The 16,451-nt window shown below is 41.7% G+C and overlaps 2 protein-coding genes across 7 annotated transcripts in view; one reads left to right on the top strand and one right to left on the bottom strand.

The window, feature by feature from the left end:
- The window catches only part of LOC114477177 (methylated-DNA--protein-cysteine methyltransferase), a 117,854-nt gene that overhangs the window by 47,972 nt on the left and 53,431 nt on the right, over positions 1-16,451 (top strand). The gene's annotated exons all lie outside the window — the stretch shown is intronic.
- LOC114477176 (transcription factor COE3) overlaps positions 1-16,451 on the bottom strand; it is an 83,011-nt gene that overhangs the window by 14,934 nt on the left and 51,626 nt on the right. For 2 of the 6 annotated variants that reach the window (XM_028469338.1, XM_028469342.1), the window contains exons 8-10: positions 14,927-15,068; positions 10,282-10,412; positions 10,031-10,157 (exon numbers count right to left, since the gene is read on the bottom strand). In XM_028469338.1, the coding sequence (XP_028325139.1) occupies positions 10,031-10,157; positions 10,282-10,412; positions 14,927-15,068 (400 nt within the window). Of the gene's footprint in view, positions 1-10,030; positions 10,158-10,281; positions 10,416-14,926; positions 15,069-16,451 lie in introns of all 6 variants that reach the window. The other 4 variants (XM_028469340.1, XM_028469344.1, XM_028469339.1 and 1 more) reach the window with 2 other exon arrangements.

Below are 16,451 nucleotides of genomic sequence, written 5' to 3' on the forward strand. Positions count from 1 at the left end.
TTTTATCAGAGAGCCTTCCCTGATTTTAAATAACTTTTAACTTATTTTTTATGTTTTTTAAACTATTTTAATCTCTATCTTTTATTTTCTAATGTATAGCTGCCTTTGGTTATATATTCTAATTTTAGTCAACTTAATGACATGAAGATTTTTGTAGACTAAATCTGTTACAGATATAGTGAACTACAATAAAAAGCGTAAGGGTTTATATTGTTTTTATTAATTACCATTTATCAGCCTGATGTTGGATGGTATGAATGTTTATAAATACAGACCACATGACATGAACCATATCACATCCGCAAAAACAAAACACTTACTTCCTATTGCACCATTTACCAGCTTGTCCCGCTTTCCTTGCAACAACAGTAGTTTTGATTGGATACCTTCAAATAAAGGAGCTTCGTTCTGTTTGGGTTTCGTCCCATGTGAACATTATAGTTTAGTTTTTATTAGTTGACGAAAATATCATTATATTTTGATACAATTTTTGTTCACTTTTATCACTTGTATATAAGTTAATATTTATATTTATCCTTATATTTATTATATTATTATACTATTTCTGGTTTCTTTTGGGGGGTTTTTTTCACACCATCCACCAAGTAAAATTCCTTGTATTGTCTAAAAATTCTACTTGGCAATATTCTGATTCTGATTTACTGACAAAAATTGTTAGTCAACATTATTAACTCTACTTACAGCACAATTTGTTTACAATGTATTTTCTATCATTCAGTAAAGTCATCATGTTCTGAGCATTTCTTCACTTTGTCCTTTCAAAACAATATGACAGAGATGGAAGCTGCTGGAAACAAGGGTGTGCAGAGGAAGCAAAGCACGAGACCCCTCCTTAAGGCTTCTCAATTGCTGCTCGGAAACATGAAACCCTCCACACGCATCCCATAAATCCTGCACAGGGTGGGGAGTCTAGTCAAGAGGAGGTGGAACTAAGAAAGGTAGTTGCATTTGTGAGGGGTGTGTGGGTAAGGGGAGGAGGGTGGGGGGGCGGGTGTTGTTCGCTGGCACGTTCCAGTCACGCCCGCTTCCCAGCCCGCGGCCAATCAATACCACTTTCCTGTTTTAGAGGCGGGTAATTATGAGGTGGAGAGATTGTGTGACCTCTCACCCCTGCTGCATTACTCGCCTGATATTAAGATAAATTGCCTGATTTTGGGTAAACATATGCTGCAATTCAAACTGTCAGCACTGGTTTGCTCAGGGATAATTTGTATTGATCTCCTGGCTTCTTCCCCATTTTGCTTACTGACCTCATGGATAATTAGAGAAAAAGAGACACGGAGAGGTAAGGCAGGGCCTGCATTTGAATACTTTGCAGGGGAGATGAAGAGCACATGGGAGGTAGGGGATGGGGAAGGGAGGGGGCAGAGACAACATTAGAGACTAATAGAAATTTCATTTTCTCTCATTTTGGGTTTAGATCTAGACAGGTTACAAGTTGCCAGGTTACACTGTCCTATTATATTGCTTATATCTTTTTCCTCGCTTGTGTTACATACAGATGGAAGGTTTAATATCCGAGGGATTATTCAAAAGTGACAGCAAATATGTTATACCGCGAAAGTAACATATGAGTTAGATTTACATAATAAGTGACAAAAAGGAATATAATGAAGTAGTGCGCTTCTCCTTCCAAAACATTTTTTTATGAGCATTTAGTAATTCCCTCCCACGAGAACGAACGATCATGTTGCAGAATATGAAAAAATTGGAATGCATGACTCTGTGCGCAGCTGTGACCATATTGTTTCCAATCTTGAATATTGCACACACACACATATCCATGGCCAACCTTCAGTGGAATTCCTCAAGATTATTTTTGATCTGACTGCTTATTCTGCCACCCACTAATGGCACCAGTGCATTTTTTTACTGAGAGACCCTCTTGCCCGCTTTGCTTTAGTCGCTTTACTTAAAATGTAGAGAGGGAGGTGCACACATCCAGGGCGTCTGAGTGTGGTCTACAGCTCCTTCTCCATGTACTCTGGGAATAGGACATGAGTAACCGCTCTGCAGAAACAGTGTAACATGGCCGACTCTGGCAGTAGGAAGTGCTTACATGGCAATACACCACAGTGTGCCCTGAGTCTATATGAAAGTGGATTGAACACATGTATTGACTTACAGTATGAGGGTATAAACATAGGGAAATGTTTGAGGAAAGCAGTAAATTCAAGGGAAATTGTTCCTTGTTAAGTCCATGAGCCTGAATGGGAGCTCGCAGAGAATTCCAGCATTCCTGCCAGCCATTACATCTTATTACGATAACTCTATCTTTCCAGGAGATAAAAACCTAGCCTTGTTGCCATTTGCCAGCTATTACTTTCGCTAATTATACTTAACTGCTTCGAGCTTATCTCCACTCCTCCTACACCATTGAGCAGTTATTTTTTTTTCTTTCCCCTTAACACAAATTAGAGGTGGAGTGGGAGTTGGAAAGGGGGAGACAGATAAACAACTCAGTCAGAAGTTCATTCAAGTGTTATTGCATTTGTGACTTGTCAAACAGTCTAACTGATGCCTTCTAGGCACCTGCAGTCTGTTAGATGAATGCACTTCACGACGGAGTCAAAACAGGTAAAGACCACCTCTGCCAGATACTCAAATCCGTGTACCCTTTGTTTTTTGGTTATTCCGTTTTAAAACCCAATCAAAATGACAAATAAACAGTGTGGTTATTGTGTTTTACTGACTAAAAACAAAACAGAAATACAGAAAAACCAGATAAGCAGCGTTTTTCTGTTTAAAAAATGTTTTAGTTCTGTTTGTGTTGATATTTGGTCAATCTTAACAGTTTACGCAGCAATAGATGTTAGAACTTCTATGAATTGACACTTTTGCAAAAACAATTACGCAGCTTTTTTGAGGGCAGTAAAAATATTTATGTTGCATGTTTTAATACCGTGAGCCACTAACAGCAGCCGTCAACACACACGTAAGTTGATCACAAGAAACGAGGAACATCAGTAGATTCATGACACCACCTCTTGTTCCTTTATTCACAAATCATGTGCATGCTTTTCGTAGCATCCATTTTCTGTGTTTTGATTTATTTACTGTATGTATTAACATTTCAATTCACCAGTTCATCAGTAATGTGACTTAAACGTTGCTCCTTTTTTGTCAGGGAGTAAAAGTCCTCCCCCGTCTCTGTGTGGTGAGATTAAAACATGGATCTCTCGTCCATAGTTTCTCTTAAATATCCAAATATCACACAAACAGAACAAGATTGAATTTTAAAACAGAAAGACACTGCTTATCTGGTTTTTTATTTTTATGTATTTCTGTTTTGGTTTTAAGTCAGTAACACAAAATAACCACACTGTTTATTTGTTATTTTGATTTGGTTTTAAAACGGAATAACCAAAGAAAGAAGGGGACACGGATTTACTCAACACAGTCAATCTAGAGACACAGCCAGAAGAAATATCTGCTTCTTACTGTAAGTAGTTAATCTGAATACTTAAATTCAAATGAAGTATTCAGTTGTCATGCTGCTACTCAGATACACTTCAGTGTTGAGAGTTAAGGAAAACTCGCATGCAGATATATAAAATCCCCTCAAAAAACAAACCAATCCAATATGGAGTTTTCACAGCAAAACCACACAAAGCAAACCTCATCTGTTTTAACACTGACCATATCATTTCCATCCACTGCAGCCAGTTATCACTCAGTGATTCCATCTCCAGCAGTTTCAAGATGAACAGGAAATTAAAATTTCAAAGATCTGCAGTTAGGATAAATCAATGGAGACGGATCAATGTTCATTGAAATTTCATGAACTTTGAGCCGATACAGATGAAAAAAAAAAAAAGCCTAGACAGTTACAGTCTCCTGCAGATATTGCTCCTGCAACAGATAAAATGCAATTAACATGGTTAAAAGGGAGCAATGTTACAGATTGCACATCCATAATTTCAGACACCTCTCATATCAGCTGTGATATTAGAAAGGGCCAAAGACACCTGTTCAATTCTCTTTAGATGACATCTAAAGTACGTGTGCCACTTCTCCGAGGACGCCGGCGGACTTTCACACATTACCGGCCAACAGAAGTCAAATGGGTTCCCTTCACAGCTGATTGCAAGCACAAATTAATATTGTAAAATGAAGATCAATACATGGACGGGGCACGGATCGATGACGGCTAAATTACGGCCGCGTTTTCCCCCTCATTCAAGATGAGTTGTGTTTTCCTCTCAAAGTCAATACCATGCTGCCTCATTCATTTCTCAATAAACTTGCCGATGAATTTCAATCAAAATGCGGTAGGGGGTAGGGGTTGGAGGGGGGCTGGAGTTCTTTTAAAGCCTGATGGTCTGAAAATGGGGCAAGAAGAGGAGGTAGAGAGAAGAGGATGAGGAGGAGGAGGAGGAAGAGGGGGAAGATCCTTGTCTATCAAAAGTGCCCGCCCTTCCCTTCCTCCTCTGTCTGTCTCTCTTTTGACAGAGAACTGATGCTGTGACTTGGTGAGGACAATCCATTTTAAGAGCTGTTACAAAACAGACATCTAACGATACTGTGAGGAAAAAAAGTGGGCCCCCAATTAAAATTAAATCAATGAATACTACCCTAGCTGCGCTACAATAACACCCCCGTGCTTTCATTTTCCCCCTTTAAAGATAACCACAATACATTTCGCAGAGAGATGTAATAGAGGGAAATACATGCTGAACTGCAACTACTTATTTCAATCAATTTCCCGGAGCTGGATTTCACAGGTCACTTGCTGATAACACGCAGTGGAATAATGCCACAGTATGCTCCTCAAAGCCTACCTGACAAGCTGTCTGACAGTGGGGGAGTGCGAGCACGTGTCACGTCAGCCCTCTAATTGGACACAAGGACCTTCCTCTGGTGGAACCTTGTCGCGCTTCACATAAGCTCGCAAGGCCTTCAAACCAGGCCCATCTAACTTGGCAACGAGTGTCTGCTTCACTCCTGTGGAGCGAGTGCTAAATACCAGAGTTGTAATGAGACAGGCAGGTATGGGGAAACAGGCAAGTGGATAACACGGTTTGACACATGCTAAAATTGTTGTGCCAACTGGTTACAACACACTTGATTGTTGGACTGACATATCTGAGTTATTGTGTTAATGCTCTCAATGTAGATGCTCATTATGTTGGGTTATGGTATTTTGAAATCCTCTTTTTAAATAGAATTTAGAAAGCTTAGCAGCAGAGGTGTAAAGAGTACTGATATCTAGAAGTACTGTTACTTGATTGAAATTGTACTCAACTACAAGTACAAGTAAGTCATACATAAAATACTCAAGTACAAGAGAAAAGTAGCTCAATTAAATAGTACTCAAAGTAAAAGTTACTAGTTACTTTCAACCCCCACGTTTATTTTTGGTAATAAATTTTCCCATGGTTCCCCTGCATACAGTAAACTTCTCATGTATAAACTTAAAAAGGAAGAGACCAAATCTTAATTTATTTTCCACAAAGCCATCTGTATAATATAAAAGGTTTGTATAATTTTCAGTTATTTTTTAAGTAGAATAACACCAATGAACTCAATAAAAAATAAAAAATAAATGTATCAGGCTCCAAGTATAGCTACATTTATGAACTCTAAAACAGTGCCATGCCAAATGTGCCATGAGGGTAACAACGTAATAGGTTGAAACCCCAACCTGAACCTGAAGAAAGTGGCTGGGCTTTGATCAGAAATGGCATGACTACATAATATGGACTGTGTTCCAAGAATCGTAAATAAAGACATAATCACAAAAAATTATAATTTACTCAGTAACGGTTGGGTTTAGAAATGTAACAAATTAATTTACTTCTTTTAAAACATACTTAACTTCTATTAAAATTTCTGATTTATAAATATACTCCAAAAAGTACAAGTACCCATAAAAGCAACTCAATTACAGTAACATGAGTACTTGTAATCCGTTACTTTCACCTCTGCTTAGCAGCGTTACACGTTTGTAATGGTTGTATGCATTGTGTGTTTGTAAGCGCTTCTAAAAGCTGAGCTGTTTACATACTTCCTTGAATGCTTTTGATTACAGTAAATCTGTGTTACAAGCCACACCCCGTTACTGACCAGCAACCATTCATGTACCAAACCCAACCCTGAAGGACAGGAAATGAAAAGGAAGCTATCCATCTGATCAGCTTGTAAGTCTGGAACTTCAAAGTGACGGCAGGGCGGAGAGGAGACACAAGAATAGCGCGTGGTGCTATCTGATGTGCCTTGGTAAAGATGTCCGAGTTTGGTTTTTTGAAGAGTCTTTTTGGGGTAGTGTTATTTACTTTATTTATTTTTTTTTGGTGGGTGCTCGATGGGTTTTTATTAAGGGTGAAAAAGAAAAAGCTTTATTTATTTATTTATTTACATGTTCTTACAATTATATTTAAAGGGAAAGCTAAGTTATCTACCTTTGAGATCTTTCCTTTACCATCCTTTTTGGGGATGACATTTCTTGATCTCCACCAGTATTGAGTGAAGCAGACATGACCCCTTTGTCCTTATGTTGATGAATGATTGCCTCATACCCATTTTGTCAGATTTTGGTGCAGTGGAGTCGATAGCGTCACCTTGACGAGAAAAGTTTGTGATCCATCAGCCCCTCAAGGCTGTCTGGCCACAACTAAAGCCAAACAAGAACAGCTACCCGAAAGGGGGCATCTGCTTCATCCAAAATTCTCCATCTAGTGTGCTGCTGCAATCTTGGGAGATTGAACCAATTGCTCTTATTACGACTCCTTTTACAGTGAGGAAAGGAGAAAAAAAAAACACTTGACTTGTACTAATAGCTGAGAAACCCTGCTGGTCACCAAAGGTCTGAAGACGAAGCACCCTGTCAGTGCCCAGCTTGGGAAATTAGCAAATAATGTTCCCTTCCCCCTGACAAATGTGTGACAGCTCGCCTTCGCCAATCATTCTCTCCTAACGTTATGATGCATGTCCCGGATCCCCACTGGAGGATATAGGCGAAGTTTACTGACCCTCAATTTACCCATGACAAATGGGGTCCCGGTAAATGTGCGTTTTCTGGGGCACGGAAGGGGTTCATTTTAAGCTATCCTGGTTATATGGATGTCACTGATTAGGATAAATAGTGCCTGAGTATGTTAGGGCTGCTTGCAGAACCATATTACCAAGAGCCTGCATTGTCGCCCCAGGAGGGTAACTGGTGGAAACTTGGCCAAGATAGAAAACCAAAAGCTCTGATGCAATTAGGTTCTTAAATTGAATAAATTGTCTGGTCACGTTTTTATTTATGATTTACTCTTTTATACACTCCCTTAACTACACAATAAAAAGGTTACTATGCTGCAAATGGGGCTGAAAATTGGGACCTTTGTTAGAAAAAATATTTAATCAAACCAATGTGTGCTGTTTTGTGTGCCGACTAAAGTGCAAAAGCATAATAAAGTATTGACTCAGGAACAGCCAGGACTTTCTCCTTTTGATTTTCTACAACCTTGCTGACAGTTGTTTTTACCAGTCCTGTCCTGACCAATGGATAACCAATAACATGGATTAGACAGAGGACAAGCTCCAAGGGACAATATTGTGAAAGCAGTAAAAATGTGTTCTGTTCTTTAAAACAGCAGGTAGAAGAAGTTGCTCCTAACAAAAGGATGCAGTTTGGGTTATTTGATAAACCTTGTCGTCTAGAAATTAATTCATGTATGGAATGTTTTTAGTATCATTAGGCAATAGTGTTTTAGCATTTAACATTGAATGGTCAATGCCAACCCGATAATTTGACACCCCCTCCTCCACTCTCTCTCTCTCCCTCTGTCTCTCTTTTCTTGTTCTCTATTTGAAAATGGATTGTGAGTTTTGGAGCAGGTCCAGGTTGCTATCCCAAGTAAGGACATCACCCTTTTACCGTTCGAACCCACGGCAGTCCACTCAGTGTTGACTCTTGGTAATTTGTGATAATTTCTTAAATTGAGCGAGTTAAATCTCCACAATTAGGGTGGTGGTGCAAGAAAAGTCAACATGACAAAGAAAAAAAACGGGTGTAAAAAGCTCTCCTCTCAAGTCATGCTTGAAGCTATATGCTTTGATAACCAGACCTTTGATATGCACACGGTGCTCTCCAATTGACACCGGAACATTCAGTGCCTTTTTGACCGCGATGTGTCACTACAGGCTCTTTTCAGGCAAACTGCTTTAGTAACATTAGATCATTTCAAATCTATTAGCTCATGTATAAAACGTGAGAAAAGCTAGTGTTAGAAATGGTGCTGTTTTATTTTAAACACATGATCCCTTCCCTCTTGCCTCACACATCGGCTAATTCCCTTTTTAATGTAGCTAACATTCTCCCACCTGACAATTACTGTACATATGGAGTCAGTCCTGCCTAATTCTACCGTTATGCATTCTGCTCTCTTTAACGGTTTCATTCTCTCAAGCGTCAACCTGCGCACAATCAGGGTGAGTCACATAGGGAATAACCGAGCAGAGGAGCTGGACCTGTCTATTGGTGACTTTCTCTTTTAATTCAGCGCACTAATCAATTGTACCACAGTTGCCTCCCGGGGTAATTGTATCTTTATACTAACTGGAAGTGAGTAAGAACCCTGAGAAGACAGAGAGGAAGAATGGGGGGAAAAATCAACAAAGATAGAGAGAAGGGGACACGTTTCCTCAGTAAAACCTGATGGTAATCATCCCAATCCGCTTAGCCTCTGTGACTAATGGGGTCTGTTCTTCAGGGACCAGGCACTTTCACTAGGGTGCTATAGAAGCCATTAATGTCTTAACTTATACACCTTTTCAGGGCCGTGGAGTAACACACGTGCACGCACACGGACACACCACACACATCCACACCAAACCCCCCCCTTACACAAACAGACACACATACAGTTACGCAGCCACACTACACTCCTGTTTCATTATCCTGGTGCCTTGTTGGCCTCTGCTCTGCTCCTGCTAGGGAGGTTAAATGCTGGGCCAGACTGCACGGTTGGAGGAGAAGGGGAAGGGCGGGTGGGATGGGGGTAGGTAGTGATGGTGGTAGAGGTTTAGGGAGCGAGACAAGGAAACGGTGTGGAGGGGGGGTCTTGATGAGAAACAGCTGCCCCAGGATGGAGGGGTCTGGAAGGGTGTTTGGGGAGTAGGGAGGGGGGGGTGCTCCAGCAGAGCTTTGGCCTTGCCTTGCTCAAGGCCAGGGTTGTGCTAGAGGTCTGAGAGTCATGCTCTTTGGTAAGTGAGAGTGTTGGGACGCATCCCCCCCCCACCACCACCACCACATTTGATTCTGCCCATCAGAGCTAGAACAGACAGAGGCTTCCAGGTCAGACAGGCTCTGACCCCACAAACCTCTGTCTCCTCACCAATGATGACAGATAAGACCACCACTTCCTTCTGTTAGCCAAGATAATCAGATCCTTTACTCAGTGTGTGACACCCCCCCATCCCACACACACACACACACACACTTTCCACATCGCTTGGCTCATTTTCTCTCAGAAAAACTGATGCTCTTAACTTAGATTTACTATCTGATTCGTCTCAATCTGGATTACCAAATGATAAATTAATGACCATTCTCTGTCCACTAAAATACAAATAAAGGTAAAGGAGAGATCCTGACAGTTCGTGGACTATGGAGTTTGCTGACACCTTAGTGCGGTAGAGGGTCAGATGGGGCTAAGCTGATGCCCTTTACTTAGATCTGGCTTTACTATTTGATTTGTCTCAATCTGGATTACCAAATGATAAAGCAATAACTATTCTATGTCCACTAAAATACAGATAAAGGGCAAGGGTAGACATCCTGACACCTTGGTGCGGTAGAAGGTTAGACGGGGCTAAGCTGAGCACTTGTAGAAGCCCCTTCACTTTCCACCTTTTCACTACCTCTGCAGATCTCGCACATTCACAATTCAGCAAACAGCTGGGCTCTGGTTAGGTCCTTATTAGTGCTTGGACTGAGTTCTCCTTCCAGAGAGAGGGAAGTGTGTGGAGGGCAGAAGATGCCTATAGAAAAAAGAAAGAGAGAGAATCTGTTTTGACTCACCAGTGTAGACAAATCTCCCAGGGGCACCTTTGCAGAATTGCTTGGACTTGTAGGACAGCGTGACTTCCACAACACCGGGGATGTGTCGAGGTGGAGTCTGGACGCGAATGGCGTGGGGAGTTATCAGCTGGATTTCAGATAAGAGGAAAGATATAATGAGAGCTCTGCACTTCTAATTAAAAATTCTAAATAACTTTCACACAAAACCGAGGGGGGTGAAGAAAAGAAAAGAATCTAATGGCCGATCGTACCTCACTCCATACAAGCATGGTGCCGAACACAACTTGTAGGCCGTCAAAGAAGTTGTCCCCTATGATGATGACAGTAGCTCCACCAGTGGTCCATCCCTCGCTGGGGCTGATAGCCTTGATGCATGGGGTGGCTGCTTATCCAAGACAAAGAGAAGAGCAAATTCAGCACCTGAGCTTGAACACAGTCAGACACATCACATCAGACGTATCACCTCCATGCTCACTGCTGCATGTCTCCCTCACAAAGACACATGGAAATTGCCTCTGGAAAAAAAAATGATGGATTTGTCCTTTAAGGCATGAGAATCAAAATCATTTATCAGCGCGCTGGAGTGGTGTAGTTAAGCAGACCTTTCAAATGGTCCACTTCACAAAGGCTAAACGCCAGGCTCACCAGGAAAATGATTTGATGTAGCAAATTATGTGTCAGAGCAAATGTAGCCATCAGAATTGATTAGGCATGCAGCCGAATGTACAGTAAAAAATTTCAAAGTTGAACACATCTTAAATGAGTCAAGAATACGGGCTGTTAAAGTGAAAATGACAAGCTTAAGCTTTGCTGCTTCATATTATTTCATTACCTTTGTTCTGCATTTGAAGTAGAGTGTAGATTTAGATTTTATAATGTGAAACGCAGTCATGAATTATTTATCCTCTGGGTTTTTTCTCTCTCTCTCTTTTGCTTTCTTTTTGTGATCGATTCAATCCATTTCATATTGTTTATTACAATGCTTTTCATCTGGTGTGACTTCTGCTATGTCGCTCTACCATTCATCAACATTCTGGGTTGTTGTTATAATCTAATTTGACTGATCTGGTGCCTAACATTCACTGTCATTTGATGCATTACCTTAATATGGCATTCAGCACAACACTGTATTTACAAAGGAAACAGCATGACAGCTCGACATAAAACAGCAATATCAAATTTAATGTATTTCTATCAATATCTTTTAATACTACATGAATAGTGTATGCTTTGCCTAGCCCTCAAAATGTGAGCAAGTATTTGAGCAAGTTCCTTTTTTTTTTTTTTTTTTTTTTTTGCTTTACAAGCTCAGATCTAAAACCTCTATTATCCTTTCCATCCAGTAAGTAAATCACAGTCAGCCATTGTTGTATGGATCACCTCAGACAAGACATCTCTCTTTGTTTGCCTTGCTGTTGGGTCTGCTCAGGTCATGTTTGCTCTCTCTCATGGCCCATAAAGTGCACACACACACGGTGGTACTACAGGGAATCTGACTTTAACAGGCGCTGTTGACTTCATGCTAATCACCTCGTACAGATTTTCATTTGTGAGGCCTGGAGGAGTGACATTTGCTTTCCTTAATTGCGAAGCAGATCGTCTGAAAGAGGACCAACCCTCTATGGGCATGCTGGGCTCCCTCTAAGGGCCTGACCTTCATCAGTGTGGACGATTACAGCAAATAATTCACCCTTCAAAATTACTGTAAACAAATTGACTTTAGGGATGAGAGAGGAGGGGGGGCTATAAAGGAGGAGGAGGAGGAAACGAGAGGGCCCGATGGTGACAGTGACTGTTGGAGGGCAGCTGCAGCTCTAAACCTGCGACAGACATACACAAGCACACACACACATTCATAAAACGCAGACGCACCTCGGAAATCCCAGTGCCCCTCCGCCCCCCCCCCTCCCACACACAGACGGACCCATGGAGAGGCAGCGAGCGCGGCCCTAAGCCGTCCACCCTTCTGCTGGGAAATTTGCATATGTTTCAATGCACAGACAGCGAGGGGAGCATGTGCTGAATGGGGACCGTGGCAAAGTGGATTACACAGTCAGCGCAGGCGATCTGATGACAGACACGCACAATGTGCCCCCCTCAGCAGATGATAGGCATCATAAGCAGGGGAACGGATAAGTGTGCAAAGTGCCGGTCTGACTGTTGCATCACGATAGTCTTTACAAACTTTGAGCCATACGGTGGAGGATATCGTCTCAATTTCTATCTTAAATGCCTTAACTTGTTTTGCTGTAATTGCATCCATTTGCTGCTTGGAAATGTTGCCCTTCCCATTTTGTTTGTGAGCTTAAATATACACCCCCCCCCCCCCATACTCCCTATGCTGTGCATTGACTGAAAGCTGCTGATCTGTGATCTGTTCTAATCGCCTTCTCTGGTTAGCTTTAGCTGCAGAGGACGTCAAAACTGATCTGAGATCTGAGCCTGGGAGGTCATAGCTCTAGTATTGTCACACTCAAACAGGTCTGATGTGGCCCCGTGAAGCCGTCCTTTGTTCTGCCTGCTGAAATGTGTTGTAATTGTGCTGTGGGATGTCCAGATGGTCGGTTGATAGTGCAGCTGATGGGATTATACCTTTTACCTCTCCCTGGGCCATCTGTTCCCTTTGACTCTCTCTCTCTCTGTTTTTCACTATCTCACTCTCTGCCTCTCTCGCCCATGCCCACTCCTTCTCGTTCTCCTCTTCTCCTCTTATTCCCCCTCTTTTACTCTCTCCATCTCTTTCTTCCTCTTAGGCCCAGCAGTCTGGATTCACTTGTCTTTATTGCATAAACCCTAACAGCATTACAGCCACTTGGCATGCAAATGAGGCAGGCGCTGCAGGCTCTATGCTGAGTCTCCTATATTGTCTAGGGCTCTATAATGGTGGAACTGAGCTGAGGAACGTGTGTGTGTGTCCATGTGTGTGTCAGTGTGTGAAAGACTCAGCTATTTGTGAGCATGTTTATGCACCTTTGAGCCTGAATCCATACATGTTTGAGTGACAGACAGCCACAAAAGCGTGTTCGTCTCTCTCTGAATGCATTATATGCTTGTTGTGTGACAGTACACACACAAGTGAACAAAAAAATGTCACATGGTTACATTCAGTGACTGTTCCTCTCCTGCGCCAACAGGGGGCAGCACTTCTTGATCGATGGCAGCTCAAGTGCAGGCTCTAACAGAAAAAGGGATGGCTCTGTGTGTTCCAGAAGCTCTGTGAACTTCTGAGGAAGAATGTGTTGCTAATTTAAAGCATGCTGGCTGTCGTAGCATGGAGCGGAGTGGAGTCGATTGCTGGTATTACACTTTATGACCCCGGCCTACTTTTCCCTCATGTGTCACATCACCGTTTGTTAATGGTGAATTGAGCAAAGTGAGCAATCGCTGTTGATGCATGATAAATTAATGTGTTGCACAGCCTTGAGGGGCGGGCGGGCGTGCCTGCGCGTAAGAAAAAAGAAACGGATCTTAAAGCAGAGGGAAGGTGTATTAAAAGTTATCAAGACAAAGACATGTTCAACTGGGCGGGTGACAATAGCTTCTGCTCTCGCTTTTACGGGGCGTCACTCTGCTGCTTTGAAGAGTGTGGAGAGGAGGAATAAAAAAGGATGGGTTGGAGTAACCTGTAAAGAACACAGCATGCACACACACACATACACACATACACACACACACTGGGGGTCCCATGGGAGTGGGGGAACGTGGAGGCAAGGGCTCAACCTCTTTAATTGCTCTCCTCATTAAGAAACCGGTTGCTAGGCGATCCACACCTATCGTGTCATAAACGTGAAACACACAAACAGAACGTCAGCGAACATAATGACTTTGGTGCTCCGGGCAGGACTTTAATTATTTGATTTTGTTCTCCAGTAGAGGAGTCATTAATAAAGACAAAAACAAATAGATTAGCTTTTTTTTCCCCACTAGGACTACAGAGCACTGAGATATATTAATTGTCTTGGGTTTTTTTTCTTCGTTGTATTAGTTGGTTGTTGTATTAAACATTACATTTGCTTTTGGTGATAGAACCATTAATGCCCATTAATGTGTAGAGAAGCTTGTTTTACTCAGTGTTTTATATAAACTGTTTGCCCAGCTGTAATTGGCTCTTGAAATCTGAAGATAAGCAATTTGCACAATTGGCCTGAGTCAGTTCACTTTTTTCTTTCTTTCTTTTCAACAATCTTTCAGCTGCGCAAGCTCCCATCTGCAAGTGGATGCTGTGAGGGTCAAGAGGTTATGTTTAGTGCATTTTACTTTTTGGATTTCCCATGGTTTGGTGGTCCTTATTTTCTCCCTCTTGGCTGAGAAGGCAATCAGTCTATCATATGGAATCAGTTGGAAGAAAAACAGTAAGTTCTGTTTTTCTCATAGGCCACCCCCTCCACCACCGTCACCACACACACACACACACACACACACCATCCACCCACTCGTACCCCCTCTCCTTTCTGTCTTTCTCCTTCCTCTCCCTGATTCAGCTCTCACAGCTAAATCTGCAGAACCCAATGGCAGGAAATTGACCTCAAAGCCAAATTCTTCAGCAGTTCGATCACATTTCATGTCAGGTTTAAAAGAGCGAATAGGTAATAAGATAACTGAATAAAGCGTAACTTTTTAAATTATCAATAGAGTTCTGTTAACATTGTCAGTGACACCATAGGGATGAACAACAAGACAATTCACACGTTTGATATTGAATTAATCAATAGTAGATGTAAGAGCGAATTAAAGAGTAATAATGGAAGAGATGGAAGAACAAAACAAACAAAAAAAAAAGTGTACCAAACTAGAAGGAACTACGTGTGGGAATTGGGAAAGATGGAAGGATGTCGGTGAGAAATGAAAAAGGGAAAAATGAGCGTATCAAATTATAAGATGTAAAAATGTGCCTACCATGCTCCAGATAAGGAGGCGTACCTTCTGAAGGGTCGAGTCTGCGAGCCCTTCGCCCATGCTTAGAGTTGTTATGTACAAACATGTTGTCAGAGACAGCCAAAACATGGCCGTCCACATTGATGGTCGTCGATACGACAACCTGAAAAGAGAAGTAAAATAGAAACGTTGTAAAGAGGAAACACAAATGACAGCGAGATATTTCCATGAAGGTCTGGAACGAAGAACTTGTCTGTGTGCCTCTGAATATTCATGTCAAAACGCTTCCTCTGGTTCAGGGGTGCCAAACTCATTTTAGTTCAGGGGCCAAATACGGAGCAGTTTGATCTCAAGTGAGCCACAAATTTTATGTGGGAAAACGAGTCATTTCAACATTATTGTGCCTTAGTTTGCACTTTTACGTATACATATAATACAAAATATGTAAGAAATCAACCATATCCAAGCAGTAAGTGATAAATATCAGTCCCAGCAGGATCTTCACTTTATATAACTTAGGGAAATATGTCATAATTTGAGGAAAATATTAGGATTTTGTAAGAATTTTGAGTTTCTTCAAATGTTTAACCTTAAAAATTACTGCAATACCGCGATACAAGCACCAAAAAAAAACGTGAATCCCTGCAAATATTGTTGAATTTCATTTACTCAATAATTCTTGTTTTCTATATCATTTTTAATTTTCTCCAGTGAGCTGAATTGGATGCTCCAAAGGGCCATATTTGGCCCCCGGGCCATGAGTTTGACACAGGTGCTCTGGCTGATATTTTCTTTGGACATGATGCATTACAGTTGCTCTACTTCTGAGATGTTTTGCTCTTTAGTGCCTTGCATTTGCGTTCAGCTAATTGACTTTTTAATCACTAAAACTCATTTCCGTTTTTCTCACTCAAACAAACTGTCATCGTGGCTGAAGCTGGGAATTATTGATCAGCGTGTCCATCTCTTTGAGGATGCAAGGCCTCGCTTTTGAAATATTACCGTAGTCATTAGCAACTGAAGGTTTTACGCCATCCCCATAACTCAGCAAACATTTTACGAGGATCAAATTCCAAGCCACACTCCATATTTCATAATTCTTATTTTTGTTGTTGTTTTTTTGGCCACCACATTCCAAACAGAGAGCCGCGTGTGAATAGCCAAAGTGTTTTTGAGCCGGAAAGAGAGAGCCCCTCTCAGGTTTGCTTCGCCGGTAAGTGACCTCGGTGTAGCGGTGGAATTTAAGGGGAGGGGGGGGGTTCTTGCTTGGTTTAGGAAAGGTGGGGGAGCAGGAGAACCAGAGGAGGGGAGAGAGAAGGGGAAGTGAAAGAGCTCCATTCTTGTGAGCAGGTTCAGAGCTGGGCCAAGCTGAGGATGATGGATTGGGCCCTTTCTGGCCTCCAGCTGGTTTTGGGGGGTAATAGGTAGAGTGGAAGGCATGTAAAATACACAACACAGGCCAGAGCAACACCTATGGCAGAGCATCTGGGAAATCTATTAGGAGGCATAGTAACTGCTGTAGTGAAGTTAAGAGAAGAGCATCATA

This window comes from Gouania willdenowi, chromosome 15 (genome assembly GCF_900634775.1).
Source record: "Gouania willdenowi chromosome 15, fGouWil2.1, whole genome shotgun sequence".
Classification (NCBI taxonomy): Eukaryota; Metazoa; Chordata; class Actinopteri; order Blenniiformes; family Gobiesocidae; genus Gouania; species Gouania willdenowi.